Here is a 23,860-nt window from a genome sequence, read left to right on the forward strand (position 1 = left end):
TAGTGCTGCTATGAGAGCCTACTGGCAACATTGATTACTGCCGGTTATTAAAGTGTGACTGTTGGTAAAATACCCGATTACACAGCTTTACCTTTACCTGTACCTGGTTCTGTGGCATTGCAGATTTCACATCCATCGGTACAACGAGAATTCTCTCCTGGCATGTGCCATTCCATTTCATGAAAGCCCACAGTTTGTTCGTGTTGTCCAGCTGCTACGCATCAAGGATCCTACCCACCGCTGGCATTGGCTCTTTCCTCTGCAGGTAATAATGTGGAAGCACGATGAGCTTTCTTTATCATTAGATTCATCAGCATTAATTTGTTTTCTACAGCGCCTTCAACCATCGACACATTGTACATGGTATGACAAGAAATGTGATGTAACTAGGTAGGGTGGCAGGGAATAGATTGGAGAGAAAAGCTTTTGTCAGTGATAAATTGGAACAGGGAAGGGAGTTCTTTTGGTGGAGGGAGACGAGCAGGGATTGCCAGAGGGTAAGGCATAAAGACGCTAGGTGGCATTGCTATTCCGGAGGGGGGGGGGGGGGTGGGAGGGGGAGGTTGAGCTTGAGGGAAAGGGAGAGGGAGAGGGGGTGGGTGATGAGAATACCAGTTGTCATAGAGTGGAGCGGATGAGATGGAGATAGAAGGGAAGGGAAGGGGAGGGGAGGGGAGATAATTAATATTTTGTAGTGAGTGGGGATGTGTGGAGAACTCAACTGGTGGAGGAATTTTGGTCGGACGTAGCCGGTGAAAAGAAGATAGAGGGAGATAATAAAAGAGGCGATTACAGTAGTCGAGGCAAGAGGTTAGGAATACACGAATGAGACGGGGAGGCTGCGTGTGTTTAGAACACATAATACATTTTATAAAACTTTCTGAGGAACAAGTGACACTATTGTGGCTGATTGCAGGGAGTGTGGAGGTTCTCCTTGTTGTACACATTGTCCAGGCTCGCGGAGGAGCGAGAATACTGTACGGCTCAGGACGCAACAGGACAAAAGAAACGGTACAGAGAAAGTGGGGGGGGGGGGGGGGGCGGGGGGGGGGGAAGATACTAACAGCTGAGTTGAAGGACAAAGTGGAGGGAGACTTGGACAAACCAATGGGTGTGGGCAGGAATGAGGGGTAGGGAAGGATGCATGGGGTGGGCAATATAGATACAGAAGGAAGCTCTCAGGAAGAAAGAAAAAAAAAACTGGACGTTTGGAAGGAGGGATTGGGGTGGTGGTAGGGGGTTGTTAACGAGGGTAGAAAAGATCATAGTTTTGGATTGGGGACGTTCTGAAATGTTGATGAGCAGCTGTCTTGAAGATCTGGAGGAAAGAGTGAGATTGAAGAGAATGTGGAAGTTGCTTCCACAAGCGTGGAGCGGGGTGGGCGGGGGGGGGGGGGGGGGGGGTAGCATAGGAGGGAGAAGGAACAAATGAGTAGAGGTAAGCAGAAATTCTGGAATTAGGTAGCTTCACCAGGAGTTGTTTGGTGGTGGACCGTGCATGCTGCAGGAACCTAAGGGAGGACAAAGAACGGAATGGGCTGAGGGTGCAAGAGCAGAAGGAGGTGGTGGAGGGCAGAGAGACCACAGACCTGTCTATGATGGGAAAGTGAAAGGCCCATAGACTCAAATTCATCGCCGGAGATTCCGATAATCTTGAAGGTCTTGGTTTCCACAGCGTCAACTGAGCAAGATGTTAAGCAGGCAGCCAGCCCAGAGGGGAGAGCAGTACTCCACCAAGCTGCAGATGAAGGCCTTGTAGATGGATAGGAGTTAAGCTGTGCCAAGGAAGGACTATGTACTAAGGAGGATGCCCAGTCGGCGGCTGGTTTTGGAGGTCAACTTTGAAGTGTGGTTTGCCGAAGAAAGATCATGGCTGATAGACTTAGGAGTTTGAGACTGAACTTAAGAGAATTGTTAAGAAAGTAGATAGCCGGTGGGGAAGGGGGGAGTTTTCACACGGTCCTTTTGAAGAGCGTGTGAGATTTGTCAAGATTCAAAGACAAATTCCAAGTGTTTGACCAGCTTGTGATTTTTTTTTTCAAGTTCTGAAGACATGGAAGAGGCTGTAGCCTGCCTGCCTGAAGGATGAGTGATGTCACGACAGAGGGTGGAGTCATCAGCAATTAGATAGAGGATTTTCCAGAGATCAAAGAGATCATTAATGAAGATAAGGAATAGGACTGGGCCTAAAGCAATGCTTTAGGGCACTCTAGCCTTGACAAGGAGAGGGGATGAAAGAATTCCGTTGAAAGCCACATGTTGGCTACTAGAATAGAGGAAGTCAGTAAGCCATGTGTGGAGTTGGCCTTGGATGCCATAGGCAGACACTTGGAGAGTAAGGTAGGATGCCAGACTATGTAAAAAACATGAGATACAGTATGTCCAGAGAAACGACCCTGATCATGACATTGAGGGTCTCCTTTCATTGTTGGGTGAGTAGAGGTTGCATGTCCAAGGTGGTGACTTGGTCTGGACCCAAATTGGTGATCAGAGATGAGGCCATTGAAAAAATGAAGGATTTTTTGTCAACTGCGATGAAGGATTCCATGACCATGCTGATGATTGAGAGTAAGCCAATAGGTCTGTTGTTGAGGTCATCCATTTTTACAACTTTTTATATGGTGTAGTGATGTTGGTAGATTTCCAAGCAGATGGGAGGTGACCTAGGGCAAATTGTGGGGAAAAGGAAGACAAGAGGATGTGCAAGAGCAACAGAGCAGGGTTTTTTTACAACGTGAGTTGATGCTGTCCGGAGCAGTTGCAGAATTAGTGTTGAGTGTTGTCAGAATCGTCTTCACCTTCTCAGGTGCAAAATACAGAATCCAGGAGCAGTTGGGTATGACTGTGAAGGATGGGTACCAAGAGTGAGGGGTTGGAGACATAAGATTTGGATGCACACACAACATTGAGGCTTTCGGCTGTCTCACGAGCACAGTCGGCTGCTGTGCCATTTGAAGAGATGGAAGGGGAGCATACACCAGAGACAGAGTTGACAAGGCACCATCGGGTTTTAGAGGAGGGAGACAAGTTTGAAAGGGTTGTGCCACGAGAAGGAGTTGGTTTGTGAGTATTTTGGAGCAAAGCAAGGTCAATTTTTTTTTTTTACCTTCGCCAGAGGAGTGGGTATTGCATTTGGGTCTGTTTACTTGTTTGTCCACACATAATGTGCCAACATAGACCACTATGTTTACACGTTATCTTGTTTCAACGGAGTACCTCTATAAAGTTTGTACAATTAGAATGCAAGAACGTCTATAAAGTATGGATGGTACAATTAGAATGCGGGTACGTCTATAAAATACATAATATGAAACCAAAAAGCAAGGAGGAATTTTGGATGGACTGTGGCAGGTAAATTTTCAAAGAGGGCATGTACAGAGAGGCATTTTAATTTTGCAATGATAAAATCATTGGTAACCAGGTTGAGGGCTATACTATGGATTGATTTATTGTCTTACATTTTATGTCCTCTGTTGGAGTTACATATTCACATCATCATTTACCATTGAATTAACCAGACTCCCTGCCTTCTTCGTTTCCACTCTCGGCAGAAACATAAAGTGCCCCTGGCTCGAAGTACCCTCGTGACCCACTGTTACAAGGATCCCATTTTTGCTGACTTTCTTTGCTGCCTGGCTTTGCAGGCTGTTAAGGTCAGTTTGTTGTTGGGTTTTCTTTTTCTTTTTTTTTTCTTCACCAGTCCATATTGTCATTACATCATGGCTCACATAAACAGGCATACTTGTTGGAACTTTTTATTTATGTGTAATGTTATTTTACACTGGTCTTTGAGGAGCATCTTAACAGATATGGAAGCTAGTGGTACGGTCAGCATGATAATACATTATCCTGCATTAACATGACGAGACTGTGGGTTGTGTCACCACCTTAAAGCACAAGGACGAGTAAGATTGGTTTAAATCTGAGGCTATTCCACAAATGGAGAAGGGGAGGTGTGGAGGAGCGAATATGCACCTGTATTTTACCTGTGGTGGTTTGGTGGTGGTGGTTCGTATGCAGCCTGTGGCTCCTCGGCTGCATCATTTTTTTTCTGTGGGTGTGGCTGTACCGCTGATGTAATGCCTCCCCATTAACAGTAAGCTGCTACTCATTTTGCTAACGTCGGAAGGATGACAGGTGGAGTCAACTCACCTGGTGTTAATTCAATGGAATGACGGGCTCGGACTCAGGACCAGAATATCTCACACCAGCCACCTTTACCATGGGTATTTCAGAGTATGTGGTATCGATGAATTGTCAAATGTCGGTCCAAGCCCAAATGTTGCCAAGGTCTTGCTGTTGGCAGCCTGAGTTCACACAATGCATGCTGATCTTTGCAGCACTGGTGCTCTGCCTTTAAGGCAACAACAACAGTAACAACAACAACAAATGCTGTTTCCGGTTACCTGACTGACCCTTAGTTTTAATCACACCCCCAAGTTTGCAGGATTTTTATTATTATTATTATTATTATTATTATTATTATCTCACCTGCACTTTAGTCCGGTGAGCTTATGTGATCGAGCAGTGTCCGTAGGTACGTCAGTCAGTCAGTGAGTGAGTCCGTAAACACTTCAATCATTATCGCTTGAACCAAACACACAATTTCTAAGAAACCTGACCACATGATGCATATCTGATGCCCAATGATGGTGCATGAAACGCATAAAAATCTGCGCTCATTAAGGGCGTCTTTGGGGGGGGGGGGGGATTTCTGAACCTCCAAAATAGCTATTTGCTCTCTTCCCCCAAACTACACACAGAATTTTGATGAAACTTGTCCACAACCTTCATCACCCGTGATTTACAGTCGTGGCCAAAAATATTGTCACCCTTGCACCCTTTTCAAAATAACTCACATTTATCTCTAAAAACAAGTTGAAATTAACAAAAGTATTTGGTCTCCACAATTCTTTATTTCACTGTTAATGTTAATATTACAGAACCTTTGTTTTTGATTCAGAACTTAATATATCCTTTTAAATCATAAAATAAATAGAAATGGCATTGACAAAATTATTGACACCCTAGACTTAATATTTGGTAGCACAGCCTTTGGATAAAATAACTGCAGTCAAGCCATGAATGGGCTTCCTACACCTCCCTGCTGGCAGTGTAACCCCACTCATCTTGTGCATACTGCTCCAGTTCTCCCAGATTTGAAGGTTGCCTTCTCCCAACTGCTGTTTTCAGATCTCCCCACAGGTGTTCAATGGGATTTAGATCTGGACTCATTGCTCGCCACTTCAGAACAGCCCAGCGTTTTGTCTTGGACCATTCTTGGGTGCTTTTTGAATTGTGTTTTGGGTCATTGTCCTGCTGCAAGACCCATGACCTTCAACGGAGACCCAGATTTCTGACACTAGATTGAACATTGCGCTCCAAAATGCCTTGGTAATCTCCTGATTTCATGATGCCATGCACACATTCAGGGCACCCAGTGCCAGTGGCAGCACAGCAACCCCAAAACATCACTGAACCTCTTCCATGTTTAACTTTTGGGAAGGTGTTCTTTTCTTTGAAGGTTTCATTTTGTTTTATGTAAACATAGAGATGATGTGCTTTACAAAAAAGCTCTAATCTGGTCTCATCTGTCCACAGGACATTCTCCCAGAAGGATTTTGGCTTGTTCAGGTATGTTTTGGCAAACTGCAGTTGGGCTTTCTTATGTCTCTCAGCAGCAGTGGGGTCCTCCTGGGTCTCCTTTCATTGAGGTTGTGACAGATGGTGCAAGTTGAAACCGTGGTACCTTGTGTCTGAAGGTCAACTTGAATCTGTTTGGCAGTTGATCGAGGTGCTTTCTCCACCATTGGAACAATCCTTCGCTGCAATCTACGATCAGGCTTTCTTCTGCGGCCACGTCCAGGGAGGTTGGCTACAGTGCCATGGGCCTTAAACTTCCTGATAACATTGCGTATGGTGGACACAGGAACATCAAGGTCTCTGGAGATGGACTTGTAGCCTTGAGATTGTCCATGCTTGGCCACAATCTTGTGTCTGACCTCCTCAGACAATTCTCTGGTTTTCTATCTTTTCTCCATGCTCATTGAGGTACATACAGTGACACAAAACAGCAGAATGACTCCTTTCCTCCGTTCAAACGGGTTGAATGAGTTATTTTTTATATTGCAGGCACCTGCAACTCACCATAGGTGAGTTCAATTCCAAAGTAAAGGAGAATCACCTGCTTGAAATCCAATTATTTCTAACAACTTCTAAAAGGTGCCAATAATATTGTCTGGGCCATTTTAGGATTTCTGTGTGGAATAAGCTAAGATTTAGTAATTCTTTCAGCTTTTTTTTGTTTTGTTCCACTGCAAACTAAAGAAATACATATGTGGATACCATAAGGTTTTTTAGATTTCAACAATTTTCTGGAAGAAATGTTGAATTATTTGAAAAAAGTGCAAGGGTGCCAATATTTTTAGCCACAATTGTACCAGTGTTTGTTCACGGCATAAAAAAAAAAATCAAGGTCTAAGGTGGTCTGTGCAGAGTTTGACCCCACCAAAAATAGGTATTTGCTCTCTTCTCTGAAACTACACACACAGTTTCAATTAAACTTGGTCACAACCTTCATTGCCCAATGCCCATGATGTACCAAAGTTTGTTCACGGCATTAAAAATATCAGCGTCTGAGGGGGCCTGTGGAATGTTTGAGTTACTGTTGCTCCTGATCCAGGTGAGCTTCAGGACCTGCAGCCCTATTTTTATAAAATGTGAGATAGATGAAGATGCACTTGGGCCCCCATTTTTGTGCACGATATAAAAGAGGGAAGCTTGTCTCACTGCGCAGTGCGCATGTTCATGCTAAAGAGGTACCAATTACATATGTTTAACATGTCTATCTTTTTATATTTGGCTTCTCTTCCTCCTCTTCCTTCACCTCCTCTTCCTTCTTTTTTCCTTTCATACATATATAATACATACTGTAAACTGAAGTGCCCATGTTTTTTGGATAATTTGATTTCACACATTTGCAAAAAGGCATGATCATCAAACTTTCTCTTTATCCCACAGGTTTTTGGGAATGATGACATAGCTGGTTGTCGTCTTCATGTACTCTTCTCGTTTATTTCCACTTCTCTTGTTGCTGCACTTGAAAAGGCAAATCCAGTAACGGAAAGCTTCATTGCCAAGCTGACACCCTTCATCCACGTGGTGAGGGGCATCGGCTTATATCGCCTAATTGGCCGAAATAGCATCATCACAGCAGAAATGATTATTTGATATGTAGCTCATATGTGAATGTCAAACGTCACATCTTGGGATTGTTTAACTTGTGCCATTAATTTTGTGGAGTTATGCTATGACATGGTGGAGATGTCTTGTTTGGCTACGTAATTGTCGAAGAGTGACTATCAAGGGACACTACTATGAATGCTGGGATACGAGAGTTCAAATCCAATTTAATTTCCAGAGGGTTGTTGTGCCTTACCTCCGATGGTTAAAACAAGAATTACTGCACTGTGGTCACAACCTGTGAGAAAAATCCGCTAACGGGCCGATTGGGAGACGCACATTTGTTGTTAAAATATGCTATTAAATAATTTGTGTAACGTAACGCTTGGTTACCCTGCATTCTGGCAGGCTTCATTAAACCTTACTATTATTCGACATGACAATATATTTATTTTGTGGTCCCCTCATCGTCAATACAACTCAATCCAAACAAAGCCAATAGCTATCTGTGCAACAAACCTGGGCAGTGTATAATCAACAGAGGTTCTACAGGCCTAATGTGTTAGGCCCACCAGAAAACCAAGATGACAACCATATCTGACAAATCTAAAAATTCTCGTTTCCGGATCAGTATTCGGGTCTTCACCAAAGTTGAATTATTTCGTCCTTGTCGCACACACAACCAGTCCGCCAAGTTTCGTCTGAATCTGTCCATAACTTTTTGAGATGTGCTTGTATCCGTTTTAGCCCCATCACTCAATGGTGAAGACTCACTTGAAAAGAAATTGTCATATTCATATCCGTATCTGGATCTTCACCAAAATCGAATCATTTCATCCTTGTCATATGCCCAACCTCTCCACCAAATTTCATCCAAATCCATCCACAACCTTTTGACATATCCTGTGTTCTTAGACAAAAGACTGCCAAACAGATGGGTGTGGTAATGATAATACAGATTTGGTGGCGGAGGTAATGATAATAGCATAATATCAATGTTATTACAAAACAATAACCTATATATTAAAGTAGCGGCAGTTTTCTGTTCGTCTGTTTCTCTCTTTCTGCCCATTGGTTGGACAGCTGGCCTGACTCCACCCACAACAACGTTATTACTCGGAAGGCTGGCTCCACTCACCAGCATTTTGATTTTCATGTTGTTCAGGTCGAACACATCATCAAACCTGTCACATTCACGATCGCCATGCCCTAACTTTACATTGCAAAAATATAAATTCCGTGATCATGTGAAGCAGTGCTTCGTTGCCTACACAGCGTCCAAAAAAGGGAGTGTTTTCCACGGAACATATTTTCCTGCTAGTAATACTAAAAATATCCCCTCTCCCCAAGGGGTTTTTTCTCCTTGGACAAACGCCGTGGTAACATGTATAAATTGCTTATTGTGGTGTTTTATGGGGCACCCCTACCAGAGGTGTGTTCAGTTACCAATCAGCTATTTAGCGCTTGCCAAGCCAGCCATTCCTTATCAACGGTTTCTTATAGTGATTGCTTGAGTGCTTAAGCCACTTAGCAGTGCTCTACAAGAAACTTGGTAACTGAACACACCCAAAATAAATAAATAAATAAAATAAAGTAAAATACAACACAACAACAACATGCATTTTAAGGCCATTTTCCCTGCTCGAGCGGGGGTTGGCCTTGCGGTCCCCATGACAATCTTCTCCATTTTGCCCTATTTTCTGCATCTCCCCGTGTTAAACCCCTTGCCCGCATTTCTTCTTCCACCATCTTTAGCCAAGTCTTCCTCGGTCTTCCCCGTCCTTTACTTCCTTCTACATTCATTTCCATCACTCTTCTCAACCAGTCACTTTCATCCTTCCTCAACACATGACCAAACCAAAAATAATGTAAAATAATAAAAATTATATATATATGTATATTGTATATATTTAACTGAAGAAGCACACTAACCTGATGACATGACGCTGACATCATGTGCATAAATTATACCAACACATCACCTCCAAACTAGGAGGCATCCGTGTGGTACTCAAGTCTTTGCAGACTGAGATGAAAGCTGTATGGTCACAAATAGACAAAGGCAGAGATGTAGATCTAGATTTTGCCCTTGTTATGGGCTCACCAGGACAACAGACTGCAAATTGTTTATTTGTGACCAATCTAAGCTGTTAATATAAGCATATCTATATATATCACAAACATGTGTGATTAACTTTTTACACAGTGCTGTTTAACACGAAACTGAAAGAAATTTGAGGAATCCCGACATCCTTGAGGCATTCCATACTTATCGTGTCCACCACAGACTAACGGACCTGAGTCTAGATCTACTATAATCTATATAGTACAGCAGATTTTCTCAAATTTTTGAATGTATTGTGCATTTATGGTAAAAGCACCAAATTTGGTACAGATAATCTTAAGGGTATGTATACTTTATTTAAGATCGGGACTCATCATGCCGGTGACATACTTCCGGTATAAATCCAAGATGGCGGACATCACCATAAAAAGTACAGAAATATCTAATATATCATTATAAGGTATGTTAAACCATGGCAAGTCTTTATTTTTGTATATTTAAAGGGCATGGATTAATATGACCCTACTGCAAAGCCGCAATGAGCCGGCGAAGCCAAAGCCTCTTGCCACTATTTTACCCATCACTATGGCAGTTAGGTAGTTGGTAGTTGGTAGTTGGTAGTTGGTAGTTGGTAGTAGGTGTCGTAGGTACCGTACCTAGTTCAAAATGACACCATTTGCATTCTGGATGAGATTAAAATTTATAAAATTTACTTCTTGATTAATTCGGTGAATTCCGTCTCAACTTCGGATATTTCCGGCCGTGAAAAACTATCCCCTTCGGCCACGAGATTTCTAAAAAATAATTCTTCGTCAATTTTCGAATATTTGATGCCGTTTTCAGCCTCAAACGTGGTAATAAGCTTTTTTGAAATATTTTTTCAAATGCTCGAATCTCATTGGTTCCGGTGTTTGGTGAAGATTTTCGTTGATGATAACCAGGGCCCGTGCGGGCCCGGGGAACGAGGTTGGTCTTAAAGTATTTTAATTACGAATTAGAGGTGCATAAGAATGTGAATCAAACAAAGACGAGTGAAACAAACTCCTATTGAACTTTTTCGCAATTTTTATGCATACTTCCGCATCCGCAAGATGGCGGCCTCCATGGAGTGATTTGGTGCGTCAAAGCTTCGAAATTCTCAAAGGATCCAGCAAAATCTGGCTTTTCAACATAATACGCGTTCATTCACAACATCGGCTTTGCTGGCTATTATGAAAAAACACTTGCCACATCGAAAAATGTGATCTTCATATCCAAAATGGCGGGTCCAATATGGCAGCCACCCAAAAATGTTGATATTTATAACCTGCTTCAATCACAGACCCAGGATAAAAACATTGATGAAAAATATTCAGACTATTCATTATGTATGTTTTGGAAATGCTATTTATTGAAATAACACTTGCCAGCTCGAAAAATGTTATCTTCGGATTCAAAATCAAATATGGCTGCCAACCAAATATATCGATAAATCTTTGTTGCGTTTTCTTCCATAAACAGATTATCATATAGCAAGTATGGAAAGGTTTTACTTTGGTATATTTAAAGGTTGCATAAAGAATTGATGCATATACAGATTGAGGAATGTTTGTTAAAAGCTAGAGGCTGTTTAAATGTGTGTCTCGTCCTGACTATCTCCTGAACAGGCACAGAGTGAAGTGCATTTCAGCATTGCCTTCAGACATCTGCAACGTTCACGGCATCCTTTCTTACAACCACAGTGTATCAGTTCATAGCATGACTTTGAAGCTTCTGGGAGATTGGTCCAGAATGGCTGCCACTCAGTCAAGACCTTGGTCCATCCCAGTCAGAAGGGTTTGGCAACTGTGGATTGGAAGACAGACACATGCTCCAGCAATGGCACTGGTAACGGGCACGCTTTATTTGCTGCTCCAATGCAGCCTGTGTTGGTGGAATGTTTTCCAGCGAACGAGATTTCTGGGCGAACTGTTGCTTCCTGGCATCATTGACTCAACTGAGTTCACTTGTTCTGCAATACGTGAGGACAACAAACAGCTCTATCACTTACATACACTTGTCATTGATAGCATTCCCCATGTTCATTAGTTCCTCAAATGCTTCTGTGACCTCAGGGTAGACATTCCATGTTAACCATGCTGTCTTCTTTCCAATACCTGCAAACGAAGACACCGTGTCACAGCCAGTTCGGGTATGGAACATTGGAAGGACAGTAGATTTCTGTGGGCCAATGGCTGCAACTACTTCATGGATTGCTATGAATCTGAAATTCCTACCTGTACCAAACGCCACCCACGGTTCATCTGGCTTTATGCGGCGAGTGTCGCTATTGCGATCACGATGACATCAGTGTCGACTGTAAGCACCAACAATTTCCTGCACCCCTTGTTGACAGCATCTGCCATGTGCAAAAACAGGCGCATGTCGGCTTCCTCATGTGAGCATGGCACCAGTCAAGTCAGTTTGTGGCAAGGAACTAAGCACATCATGTCCATTGGTTGCATACACCTCCTTGCCCTCTGTTTGTAAAAGGGTGACCTGGTGTGATAAGAAGTCGAATAGTTCTGTTTTGTTCTTGTCCACTCGCAAGAAATCCTTCCAGTTCTTTGGCAATGCGGAATTTGGAACAACTAGTCTATGCACAACTTTTCCCCTCTTTTGTCTGGTCGTACTCTTAAGGCTATCAGGCTTATAGATGTCTCGTACAATATCAATGCGTGTGGTATTCTCAAGCTGTGCTGATACATAGGGCACAAACACCTGCTGTGCATATTCCAAAAAGGTCTTTGCTGTTCCAGGATTCAGCATCTGGACTATGGCGGCACCATTAAGAAATTTTGCCACTTCAGGGGATTGTTCTGATACTCTTGCCTCTGTTTCAAGGCGAGGCAATAGATCGGCCTTTGTGCCAGGCTGCAGTTTGCCTCCTAGTGACAGAGATTGTGGGCATGCATGATTTTCATGAGCAAAAAACTGGTCCACATCACCATCCCTTGCCTGACAAGCCAGATATAAGTGTGAGAATAAATTGAAGTCACTCTTTAATGACTGCAGCTGTAGCTTTCCTTTTGAAGGTGATTTGACTGCTTGGCGGCTGAAGAGTGGTAGCTTGTTCTTAGGCATCGGATCTGTGATAGGCGTCACACACTTTAACAGCCGTTCTTCAACAAAGTTGGTATACAGTCATCCCTCGCTATATCGCGGTTCACTTTTCGCGGATTCGGTACATCGCGGTTTTTTCTCGCTAGTATATGTAAAATTATATCGCGGATTTTTCGCTATATCGCGGGATTTTGCGGTATAAATGTATTTTTATATACTATTATTTTAAATATTTTTGTGGTAAAATAAGCATTTTCTAGCCTAAAAAATTAAAAAACGTAAAGAAATAAGAAAAATACAGTATTTAAAACATATTACAAGAAATAAAATACTGTACATAGTGTACAGTAGAAGGGTAGACAAAGAGTCGTGCGTATGGAAAACGCCAGTACATTCATCATCGTCATCACCTTCATCGTCATCAGTACTGCACAGCTAATTCATCATCATCTTCATCACGCAAGTTGTAGTATTGAAGAGCCGGGGCTCTTGCTTGATACGGACGAAATGACGGGCAAGACACAAACTCGTCCGAGAAGATATTTATTCTCAAAACCAACTCGGGAACACTGAAAAGCCCATTTATCGGGCTGCATTATAAAGCACAACCAGAAACCGAAAGCCACGCCTCTCAAGCGTGGCGTGCTTCGGTGAATCGGTGGTCACGTGATCAACAGGTGTAGCTGATTATACCCGCAAAGCGCGGCACGCTTTAGCGGTCACGTGACCAGCCACTCTCGCGCCGGGAATCCCCGCCGGTGACGTCACCGGCTGGAGCAAGGAGATTCTGATGCTGGTCTTGCTTGGGGAACCCATGGGTAGCTACAGTATCTTCAATGGTGAGTACCCATTAGAATTTTATATGTTGTTAAAATTACGTATGTTTAAGAGTGTAAAAAGTGTTTAAGAGTATAGGAAGTGTTTATAAGAGTATGGGAAAGGTTAATAAGAGTGTGGGGAGTTCATAATGCTTTAAAATATATATAAAAAAAAAAAAAAAAAAAGGTCGCTACTTTGCGGATTTTCGTTTATCGCAGGGGGTTCTGGAACGTAACCCCCGCGATAAACGAGGGTTCACTGTATTTATCTTGGCCGAGGTTTACCACTCTCCTGACGGTTTCAGCAACAGCATCATCCATTATTTATTTGGTGTCGAGAACCAGAAGGTCATGGCCTTCCTCCAGAAAGGGGTTACCCATCTCTCGGATCACAGCTGTCAGCGACTGGACATCTTTTAAAAATGCAGACTGCACTCCAGGTTGTTGTTCATGGTAAAAGTTTTGTTTGGCTCGTGAACCACTAGCCGTGAGATCCTTTTCAAATTCTGCATTCAATCGCGCAACTTCAGGACCCGTCACACTCCAGCGCCTCAGTGCTGCATGATTTTCAGTCAGTCCAACTGCTCCTCCTGTTCTTTTGACCTCACCATTATTCTGCTCATGGCATTGATCGATGGCCATTGCTGAAAACTTATTTCCTGTTTTGTGCATGACAAATTTTCCAGCACGGAATTCTGCAAGGATGTTTGGATGCTTCACTGACAGAATCATCATGTCTCGGATGTGGACCGACAACCACCGGGAGTAGTGGGTGTGATCTAATGCAAAAATCCAAGGGATAATCTGTGCAAGAGATTGCACATATAAGTCGAAGTTGCCCTCCCGAAGTGATCTAACATAGACAAGAAGCATTATCTCCAGTTGTAGAACTTTGAGCCAGTAATCAAAATGAACACTTTGTTTTGTTTGTTGTGTGCACCAGTCTTCGAGCCTTAGAGAGCCCACTCCATCTGTGGCTGGACATGTTTCAGTGTATGCCTGGTGGAGCAAAAAATGTAGACTTGCAGCTGTCACCTGGTGAGCATGGCGTGTTTTTGTTACATGGCTTGCCGAAATGAATGAAGTCACAGAAGAAGCATGTTGGTTCAGCTGATTTAGCTTGACCTGAACCGTGTGTGTACATTGTCGAAGAAGGTGCAGTGTCTTTAACAGTCTGTTTCTTCATAGCGCGTTCTAATTTCATGTCATTTAATTTTAGCAAACACGTTTTGTGCCATGCAGCCATGTTTGTCGCAAGTGTTGCTTCAATGCCGCTCCTATTATCAAGCCTATTGAGGTCAATATCCATGGGTAAGCACCTGAGTTTCTGACATTATTTGAGATTAGTTGTTAAAGACTTGTTCCAACAATAGTTTTTGTTGTATTCTTTGCGGGACACACTAGAGCATCCCCAGTGTCTTTCTGGCACAGTGCACACAGCTCCGAGTCGGTGGATGCAGTTGCCTTGGGTTGCTTTGGCCTGCTTGAATGGACAGGATCGATCAGCAGGAAACGCTTGGCCATGGTGGAGAGTGACTATGTTAATCTATTCTACTGTGCTCTTCTCTATTCTACTCTATCTGTAAAACACAAAAACTATGTTAAAGTATCATACTAACGGTAGTGACATGTAACGCATTAACAGTATTGCAAAAAAAAAAAAAAAAAAAAAAAAAAAGTATATGTATATATGTATGTATATATATATGTATATATATATATATGTATATATATATATATATATATATATATATATATATATATATATATATATATATATATATATATATATATATGTCCCTTGAATTCCCATCATAAAAAAATCATTGAACAATTGAGATTTAGGCCTATTTTACCCCGCCCACATCTACTTTACCCGAAATGTTCAAAAAATTAGAGGAAAATGGATTGTGCTGAAAAAATCTTTAAAATGCAAAATTGAGTCCCCCTATTGCATTGTGGTAGGTTTTTTTTGCCTTCAAAAACAAGAAAAAAACACATTTGAATAGGTTATTAATGGATAATAAAATTTGACAATTTTGACTACTATTATATGGCTTTCCATTACATTTGGCCGTGGCATGACGTTGCATGACTTGACCCTTTTTTTACGACAGTGGAAATGCGGGCTGTCAAAATTAATTCCAAGAAATTGGAAGGACCATTTCGATAATATTGGAGGGTACATTTGTAATTCAGATAATGTATATAGTATGATATTTCATAGTTAATTATGAAAATAGGTGAAATTACGCTGTCTGGTGTTTTTCAAAATGTAAACAAACAATTGAGAATGAATGGAATCTCTGACTGCACGGCAAGTGCAGATCTTTATCTGTCAGTCATATCACTATTCTAATACATATATTTATAAATGGTTTATACTTACCAAAGTCAGCATCCTGCAAAATAATCCTACATTTACATTTTAAACATAGGCGCGCATGAACTTGTAAATTTACAATCCGTGAACGGTATGACGGCCCATTCTTACAAATCAAAATTGCCTAATTAAAAATGGCCGCCAAGGTCAAATCACGTGACCTTCAAGGTGGGTCCCAATCTGAAAATAAACTTTAGGGTATATAGAATAATTGTGCCCAATTTCTTGCTTTTACCATAAAGTGCACAATTCAATCACAAATCTGCTGTACCCCAGAGTTGATAATAACATGACATTTAAGCGCTCCTGCACAGAGTGGGTGTACTAGTTTATTAAATTAGGGAAAAGTGTGAAATCTCCTTTTCTATGGATGCTGTGTCGAGATGTGGAACATGGTGCATCTGACGTTCACAAACCACCCTGACTGCCAGTTCATGATGGGTGTGCACGACTGGACGTCTCTCTGTCTAAGGAAAAGAGGTCCACCTGCTCTGATGCTATTTGAACAATAAACACTTGGAACTCCTTGTGCCTTGTCTGCACTTATTTGTCGTCGTTGTTTTGTTCCCAGCACTTCTTCCCCTCATTTTTTGTATTTGTTGTTCTGTCTCAGGGTTTCCACTCTTGCTTGCCAGACTTTCGTTGCACAGCATACATGGTTGTCGCACAGCTTGCGGTGCGCTCCTCATTGGACATTCGATTCGCGAACACGTTGATTCTCCTGCTATCCCGTTCACTTCGGCTTCCATCCACATCTGTTCTCTCTTCAGTTATTGATCTTCAAAGGGAGGGACTCACCTGTTTGCTAGTTCTGCTTCATAACCAACCAATAACGACTCTACCAAAGAAGTGAGCATTTTGCCTTAAAAACATTTTTTTCTGAAGCAACTCTTAACCTTAGCAACAGTATTAATGTGTGTGTTTGTTTATATTTACATTGAGTTTTGTATTGGATTGATTATGTAAGCATTGCAAAAATATTCCTTGTCCTGCTAAAATATTTTTATTATCTTGAATATTTTTTGTGCAACTTTCATGTGGTTCATTTTTGATGTATGGAATTGCAGAAATGGATTTCCTTTCCTTCAGGCTTTCCTTTCGTGTTCAGGGTGATTAGCACCACCTCTGAATGGATGGGCCACACGGACTTTAACTCATTCAAACTGTGTCTATTATTGTGGACTTGCGCTCGAGTGCGGGACTGAGAAGAATCTCGAGGCTTCTTATCTTTTTCAAAACAAAACAGGTTTATTTCGAAAACAAATGACAACCAGGAAGAATTGACCTTCTGGGGGAATTCGGCGGTGGAATGGAATGGGAAAATATGGAATTCAAGAAACAACAAAGAACTATGCACAATGAGGTAAAATAAATCTCAAGGAAGGAATATAAGGCGCTTCACACCGGAAACAATCACAGATGGGGAAAGGGACAAAACCGGGGACTCATCGTGGATGTCGAAGGAGGGGTGGAATTGAGCTGGGTGATGAGGATGGTGACAAGGTAGATGATGAGGTGATGAGCCAAGCAGGATGATGAACAGGTAGCAGGCAGATGAACACAGACACATGGCTGGGCAGGCAGGCATGATGACCTCCTTAAAATTCTTCACACTGTGTGCAACGCAGGAAACCACTATTCGCACTGTCAATCCCATTTGAACTCTGTTCTTTTCAGAACTAGCAAGGTCTCCTCCCCCGCACGTCACAAGCCGCTCCCCCTTCTCTTCAGAATTCATGCAATTTTCTGGTGCCTTTTTCAGCTCCTCACTTGTCTCCCTAGAAAAGCCTCCACCCCTCGAGGCGTTGGGCTCCACCCCCTTTGTGGTATTCATCGCTCCACCCTTGGAGGAATTCATAGCTTCTCCCCCTCCCCCCTTCTGGTGGCGTTCTTAAATCTACCCCTCTCTCTTCACCATTTCCTGGCGCCCCCCGGTAGATTGTTACAGGAGGTTTTACACACGTTTCCTTCACTTAATCCCTCGATATATATCACAAGCACCATCCTTCGTATGGTACACCATCAACCAGACAATCCTTCAGCTGACATGTCCCTATTTATTACATCGATATTGGCTACCTACTCGTACACCGACCACACTACTCCATACAGTTCTATCTGTTTTAAGGTAATCTCTAATACCTCCCCTCCCCCCAAAAACGTAACAATATTATATAACATAATGTACAATCCAGCCCGATCTGGAAGAGTATGTTTTGCATTAATAACCACATCAAGACTTTTTCCCTTGATGTTATTATTTGCATTTGTTATTGGTACTCATTGAGAGGTTTCAGCCTGTCATCCTTCCGAGGTCGGCTAATTGAGTACCAGTTCACTGGTAATTCCCTGCTTGTTGTAAAAGGCGACAAAAAGGGTTGGCGGCAGGAAGGGCATCCGGCCGTAAAACATTGCTTCAAAAAGGGGACCAAAAAACAACAACGACCACGGTCCCCGAAAAAGGCCAACCCCCGCTTTGCGGGGAAAAATGGCCTCTAAATGTGGTTATTACTCATTGAGAGGTTTGTAAATGATAATGCAATGCAACAAAAACAAATACTTTACAACCGCTTAATTAGGACTCGGAATTTTCCGTTGGCTCTCGCCTGGAATCAAATCTGTTGTATTACTATTGTACAAGAGTATAAAAGCCATCATATAAATCTGGAATAAACATGTAGTTTGTGATAATGTTAGTGGTTTTTTTCTGTTCAGAAAATGTCATCATTTTTTTTCTTCGAATTTATCGAATTTCATCAAAGATTAATTGGAACAGGTGTAGAAAGGTTACTACGGCTCCATTGGGCAACAAGCTGAATGGGATTAAACACCTGTGACATTATGGTGTCTGTGCTGACAGGTTTCCGTCGATGTATGCGCACTCGCCTCTATGCTGTCTAGCCTGGGTTTGATTCCCGACGTAGTAAACTGTCATCCTGGTGCTTCACAGGCAGGGCTATTCATCAATGTGTGCCGTACCTCAGATGGACGATAAACTGGGCATCCCATATACCAGCATGAGATGGTGGATGTTAAAGGTCACATTGTGTCCTTCATGAAGAGGAGGCGAGCTATTGCTGGCATTGTGAACAAATTTAAAATTCCCGCTCTAACCAGCAGGGACCACTAACACACCATTGGAATAACTGATTCTAATCTGCAGCCATGTGCTGCGTACGACTGACAACAATAACCATACTTTACATTTTGTCCTTCAGAGCATTCAGTCGTCTCTGCAGAATCCCTCACTTTGTACAACTCCTGCAACAATTGGGTGAAGCCTATGACACAAAGCCACTCCTCAAACTTCTTATTCCTCAAGTCATCTCAGCATTATTCTCCAATACTGGTGAGGGATTGATAGAGAAAGTTGTACCATAATTATGGTTACCACTAAGGCTTGCTTGCATAATTGCAAATGCAAGGTGTTACCAAAGCTGTAGAACATAGTTGGTCCTGAGCTTTTCATAAAAATAAAAAAAAGTTTATTTATTAATTAATTAATTAATTAATTAATTTTTTAAGCCTATGTTGACGAAGTTGATATATATATATATATATATATATATATATATATATATATATATATATATATATATATATATATATGGTATATATATATGCATGTTTATGTTTTTACCGTGAATACGTGAAGCGTCGATCTAAAAGCAGGTCACTTAGTTTGCACCGCGAATATGTTGGGACGGCGGATGTCGAGGTCTGACTGTATGAAATTTCGTTTGATTACATGCAAAGGACAAGATTATATGCAAATTGATGGGAAGAGAGAATGCCGAATTAACGGAGGTGTGTTAAATGTGGGCACGTTTTGAAATGTAAGTTTGGATTCAGGTCATTTAACACTTAATAGTAAGGGCATTTTATGAGATATTTCACAAATCTGTTAACTAAATTGTTACCAAAAAATTTCTTCACCAATATGTTTGTAAAGGTGTGTAATAACATGTGTTAAAATGTTGAAGTTCAACTCCCGTGGGAAACCCAGAAAAAAAGCTGTTGAATTCGGGTACCGAAAAATTATTTTCGAGAATTTTTTTTTTTTTAAATCGGCCCTTAAGTAACTTATGAGGGGTCAAATAAGGGTTTTTCATGATTCTGAGTTGATTGTTAACATTTATATTTTCACTTTTACATTTACACACAAAGTCGCTTTTATTTCACATACATATATAATACTCAAGAGTTATTTCTCATTCACAATGTCAGAAGTTTCAACAGTCATTGTCTATGTCTTCTTCAGACTCAACAACATCATGACTGCAGTTTCTGCATGTAATGCCATTACAGACTCCACAGGCCGAGATGCACGTGACCCCATTCTTCTTGCAGCTGCATCGCCGGTTGCTGCAATCTCCATGACAATTACAGCTCGTGAACTGCAATAGCTCCTCAGGAGCCGTGGGGTCCAGTGTTGGAACTGGCTCATACCCATGCACACCTATTGTCCATCCATAGTCACTGGGGTTCAGAGACATGCTCTGTAGAAGGATCCAGTCCCGGGTCTGCAGGTAGGCACGGAGTGAATGTTGTGCAGCTGCACCCTCTGTTGGAGGTAGAGTCTCTGGTTTGATCACCCACCCCGCTGCCCAGAGTGTCACCTGGAGTGAGGAGTGGCTGATCATGAGCCAGGGAGGAGGAAAGCTCAGCGAGGGGGAGAAACATGATCGCGTTCGTTCCTATCTGTTTCCTGTTCGTAAATGGAATAATCTTTACTTCAGTTCCTCTCAGGATCTTAGCTTTGTCGAGTGCCTTCAACTTCACCCGGGGGAAAGCTGCTGTTGTCTGTGGATCTGGCAAAGGTGGTGCCGGAGAGGTGACTTCGATCCAACCCATTGAGTGAAAGGGAGTGTTTCCGTGAATAGAGACAATGTTTAAATCTATATTGTCTCCAACAAACTGAGTGACTGCATTGTTTGTTTCCCCAACCTCCATAAAGACCACCTGATCATTACTTGACAATTCACTTTCACTGGCTGGCACTTTGGCTGTCATCACTGATTGATCCTCAAGCGCAGCATCAACCGCATCCTCATCATTGATCTGTTCATCGGTTTCCTCCACAATGGTGTCAAGAGTGCCAGAAGTATCTGGAACATCATCTCCACTCCTACTATTAAGGAAGCAGTATTTGTAGTTTTGTGTCTCCGTGTAAGACTCAGTGTATCCCAGCCGGTGGAACTTGTTGAGCATCCATTTTGACCCAAATCTATGATCAAGTTGTATGGCAAGCCCCATTTGGTGTGGCAATACTCCAGACCGAGGTCGACAGGCCTTAATAAAATTCTGCCCCCAAACGGCAACTCTTTCGTCTGTCTTGACAATCGGTCTCAAGAACATCTGAAGGCTTGCAGGAACAAGTGTCAGCTGACTATTGATGTCAGTCATACTGTGTGTGGTGGGGTATGACTTTGGACCTAAATCAATCAAGGCAATATCATTGGATATGAACTTGAGTGCCGTCTTTATGATCTGAGTCTTCTCATCTCCATGGTCAAGATTAGCATGATGCACTCGCAGAATATTGTCGGTGCCATCTTTGAGACAGAGTACATCTGCCCTTCTTTCCTGTGTTGTGAAATACAAGGTGTCTTCGTATTTCTCTAGAAGTTTTATCTTTAGCCAATGCTTTGAATAAGAAAGGCTCTTCTCTGGTGACTGATCAAACTCCTGCAGCTTTTCATGGACTTGGTCCATGTTCATTACCCCATGCTCTAATTCTGAGTCTAACCATTTGCAGAATTCAATAAAAACTGCCTCTCGCTCCTCATCAATACTCCTCTGTCCTCTCTTCCTTTTTCCTTCCTCATCAGTCTTGGACAAACTGTCACCTCTCGCAAACATAAGTTTGCATCGCAAATGGTATAGTGTTTCTTCTGCTACCAAGTCGTTGATCCCTTCCAGGCGTCCAGTGACTTCAGTGCCCCAGTCATCCCTGCGACTCCGTGCTGTCTTCAGCAAGCTTGCCTTCAGTGTATCTGCAGTCAAATTATCTGGCACTCTGTATTTCTTTCTAGCTTGTGCTGGATTATTTTTGTAGAGCTGGGCTGGTTGGTTGCAAAGAATGCATACATCCTTAACCTTATACAGGAGGTCAACTGACTGTGATCTTCTAGAACTGCAGCCAGTTGATGAACTGAACTCACAAGTAGTGCGTCTTCTCTTCAACTTTGATGACTCTTTCTCTGCCTTTGATGCTTGAGCTGACTTCTTGGTGGTTGCAACAAAGTTGTTGTACAGATCATTTTTACACTTCTGGTGGTACCTCAGTTTTCCTTCCTTTTGAGCCTCCTTCATACGTTCCACAACAGTAACATTTTCGACAGTTTCTGCTTGTTTCAATAAAGTTGAGTATCCCTTTGGAGTTGCCTGTATGAGCCTTTCAGCTGGTGTATCCGAGCGTGCACAGATGAAGCAATTGAGCACAGGTGGAGTAACGTCTTCATCCATATTGCTAGACTCCATGTCCTGCAAAGTAGAAAATGAGATATATTTAGAAATTATTTTTCCACAAAGGAGTGTCTGTGGTGAAATATAAATGTTAACAATCAACTCAATCATGAAAAACCCTTATTTGACCCCTCATAAGTTACTTAAGGGCCGATTAAAAAAAATAAAAATTCTCGAAAATAATTTTTCGGTACCCGAATTCAACAGCTTTTTTTCTGGGTTTCCCACGGGAGTTGACCTTCAACATTTTAACACATGTTATTACACACCTTTACAAACATATTGGTGAAGAAATATTTTGGTAACAATTTAGTTAACAGATTTTCATATGTTTCCCTTACTATAAATCAACTTCAACTTCTGGATGTTCCGTATTTGTTTAAATTTTATTTGATACCTGAGTAATATACTTGGATCACTTTGTACATGCTTATAATTTACCTGATGCCATGTGTTGGACACCATTTAGTGTGTTATTTGTGATGCTTTTTTCCCATTGTAACCAATCTTCTTGCCTACGTGCCTAATCTTCTTGCCTCTGGTGAAAGCAGAGTTAAGTGACACATCGTACCAGGAAGTGCTGCAACAAGTAATTGCTGACATCCCTCTGGATGAAGAAATGCAGACCTTCTTGATAAGGTAGTTTTCCACTGTTGTGTGGAATGAGATGACAGTTTGTACATTCATTCAGCTGATGTTAAATATTTAGCGTTATGTAAACTGTTCAACTCCTTGTTTGCTGTTAGACAGGGCGTTTATGTGAGTAGACACGCTGGATTTCTGCCGGTTAATTGATTTCCACCTCTTTCTCCGAATTGGCGTGCATTTTGTTCATGAGTTTGAATGATTTCTTAATAGTCAGGGGGCATAATCATATAATTGTTCACATCGTTCCACAAGCACCATTTTGGGACCAGAGGGAGATATTACCATAACCTACCCATTTCGAGAGAGAGCCAAGCTGGTCTCCCTCTGTGGTGGCCATATTGGACAAATCCAAGATGGCCACCATCGAAAGTAAGGCGTTGCAATAACTGAAGAACCAAAAGTAGTAGAACCACAAATAACACCACTTTGTAGGGGTTTTCGAGTATGAGGAATCCATTACTGGTGTTATTTTGCCGATTCGAGATGAAGATCATGTCATAAGGTCGCATTTAAGGACATTTTTTGACAAAAATACATGTTTTTCGTCCATATAGGATCAATGGATACAGTGCCATGCTATGTTATCCAAACGTAATCATTATCAATGCATTGCAGTAATATACATGTATATAAGATGACATAAAAATGTATTGCTAATGATAGTTTCTTCGTGTGTAGGTTGACATTCCAGATATAGAAGGTAGACCTTAATCATAACATAAGCAAGACAGACAGGTTTTCCATTCCAGTCACCATTGTGACATCACCAGATAGCCGACAACAATCCAAAGCATTACATATAAGTTGATACATGTATATTAAATTGATTAAAGAAATATAATTTTGATTGTTGTCCTTTTCTTTTCAGGAAATGGCATATCTGGAGATAGTTTCTGTTGCGGAAACTTCATCTTCACATTAAAGCGCTGCAGAACCGTGGATAAAGTTGTGATTTTCCTAAAGTAATACTACTGTCAACATGTCTTCCACTGCCACAAATCAAACTGATTGGACACTCTGCTGCCTTTGCTATTCGAAAAAAAAACGAAGTATTGTGAATCCAACAGAACAGGGATTGTCAACACTTGAGAGAGATCTGAATGATTTCGTACAGTTCAATGCTCTGCCTTCCAGTATCAAGATAAGTCGGCAAAATGATGGCTCAGGAATTGCAGCAACCCTTCACTCACATGGAGCAGTGTACCATAAGTCTTG

The 23,860-nt window shown here is 41.8% G+C and overlaps 1 protein-coding gene across 1 annotated transcript in view; it reads left to right on the top strand.

The window, feature by feature from the left end:
• HEATR1 (HEAT repeat containing 1) overlaps window positions 1–23,860 on the top strand; it is a gene marked incomplete at its 3' end in the record, with an annotated part of 95,092 nt that overhangs the window by 13,558 nt on the left and 57,674 nt on the right. Inside the window, 6 exon segments of the mRNA XM_078766309.1 lie at window positions 124–265; window positions 3,552–3,653; window positions 7,021–7,161; window positions 16,143–16,378; window positions 18,748–18,878; window positions 22,549–22,636. Of these exon segments, the coding sequence (XP_078622435.1) occupies window positions 124–265; window positions 3,552–3,653; window positions 7,021–7,161; window positions 16,143–16,378; window positions 18,748–18,878; window positions 22,549–22,636 (840 nt within the window).

This window comes from Myxine glutinosa, chromosome 12 (assembly GCF_964187855.1).
Source record: "Myxine glutinosa chromosome 12, kmMyxGlut1.1, whole genome shotgun sequence".
NCBI classification, from domain to species: Eukaryota; Metazoa; Chordata; class Myxini; order Myxiniformes; family Myxinidae; genus Myxine; species Myxine glutinosa.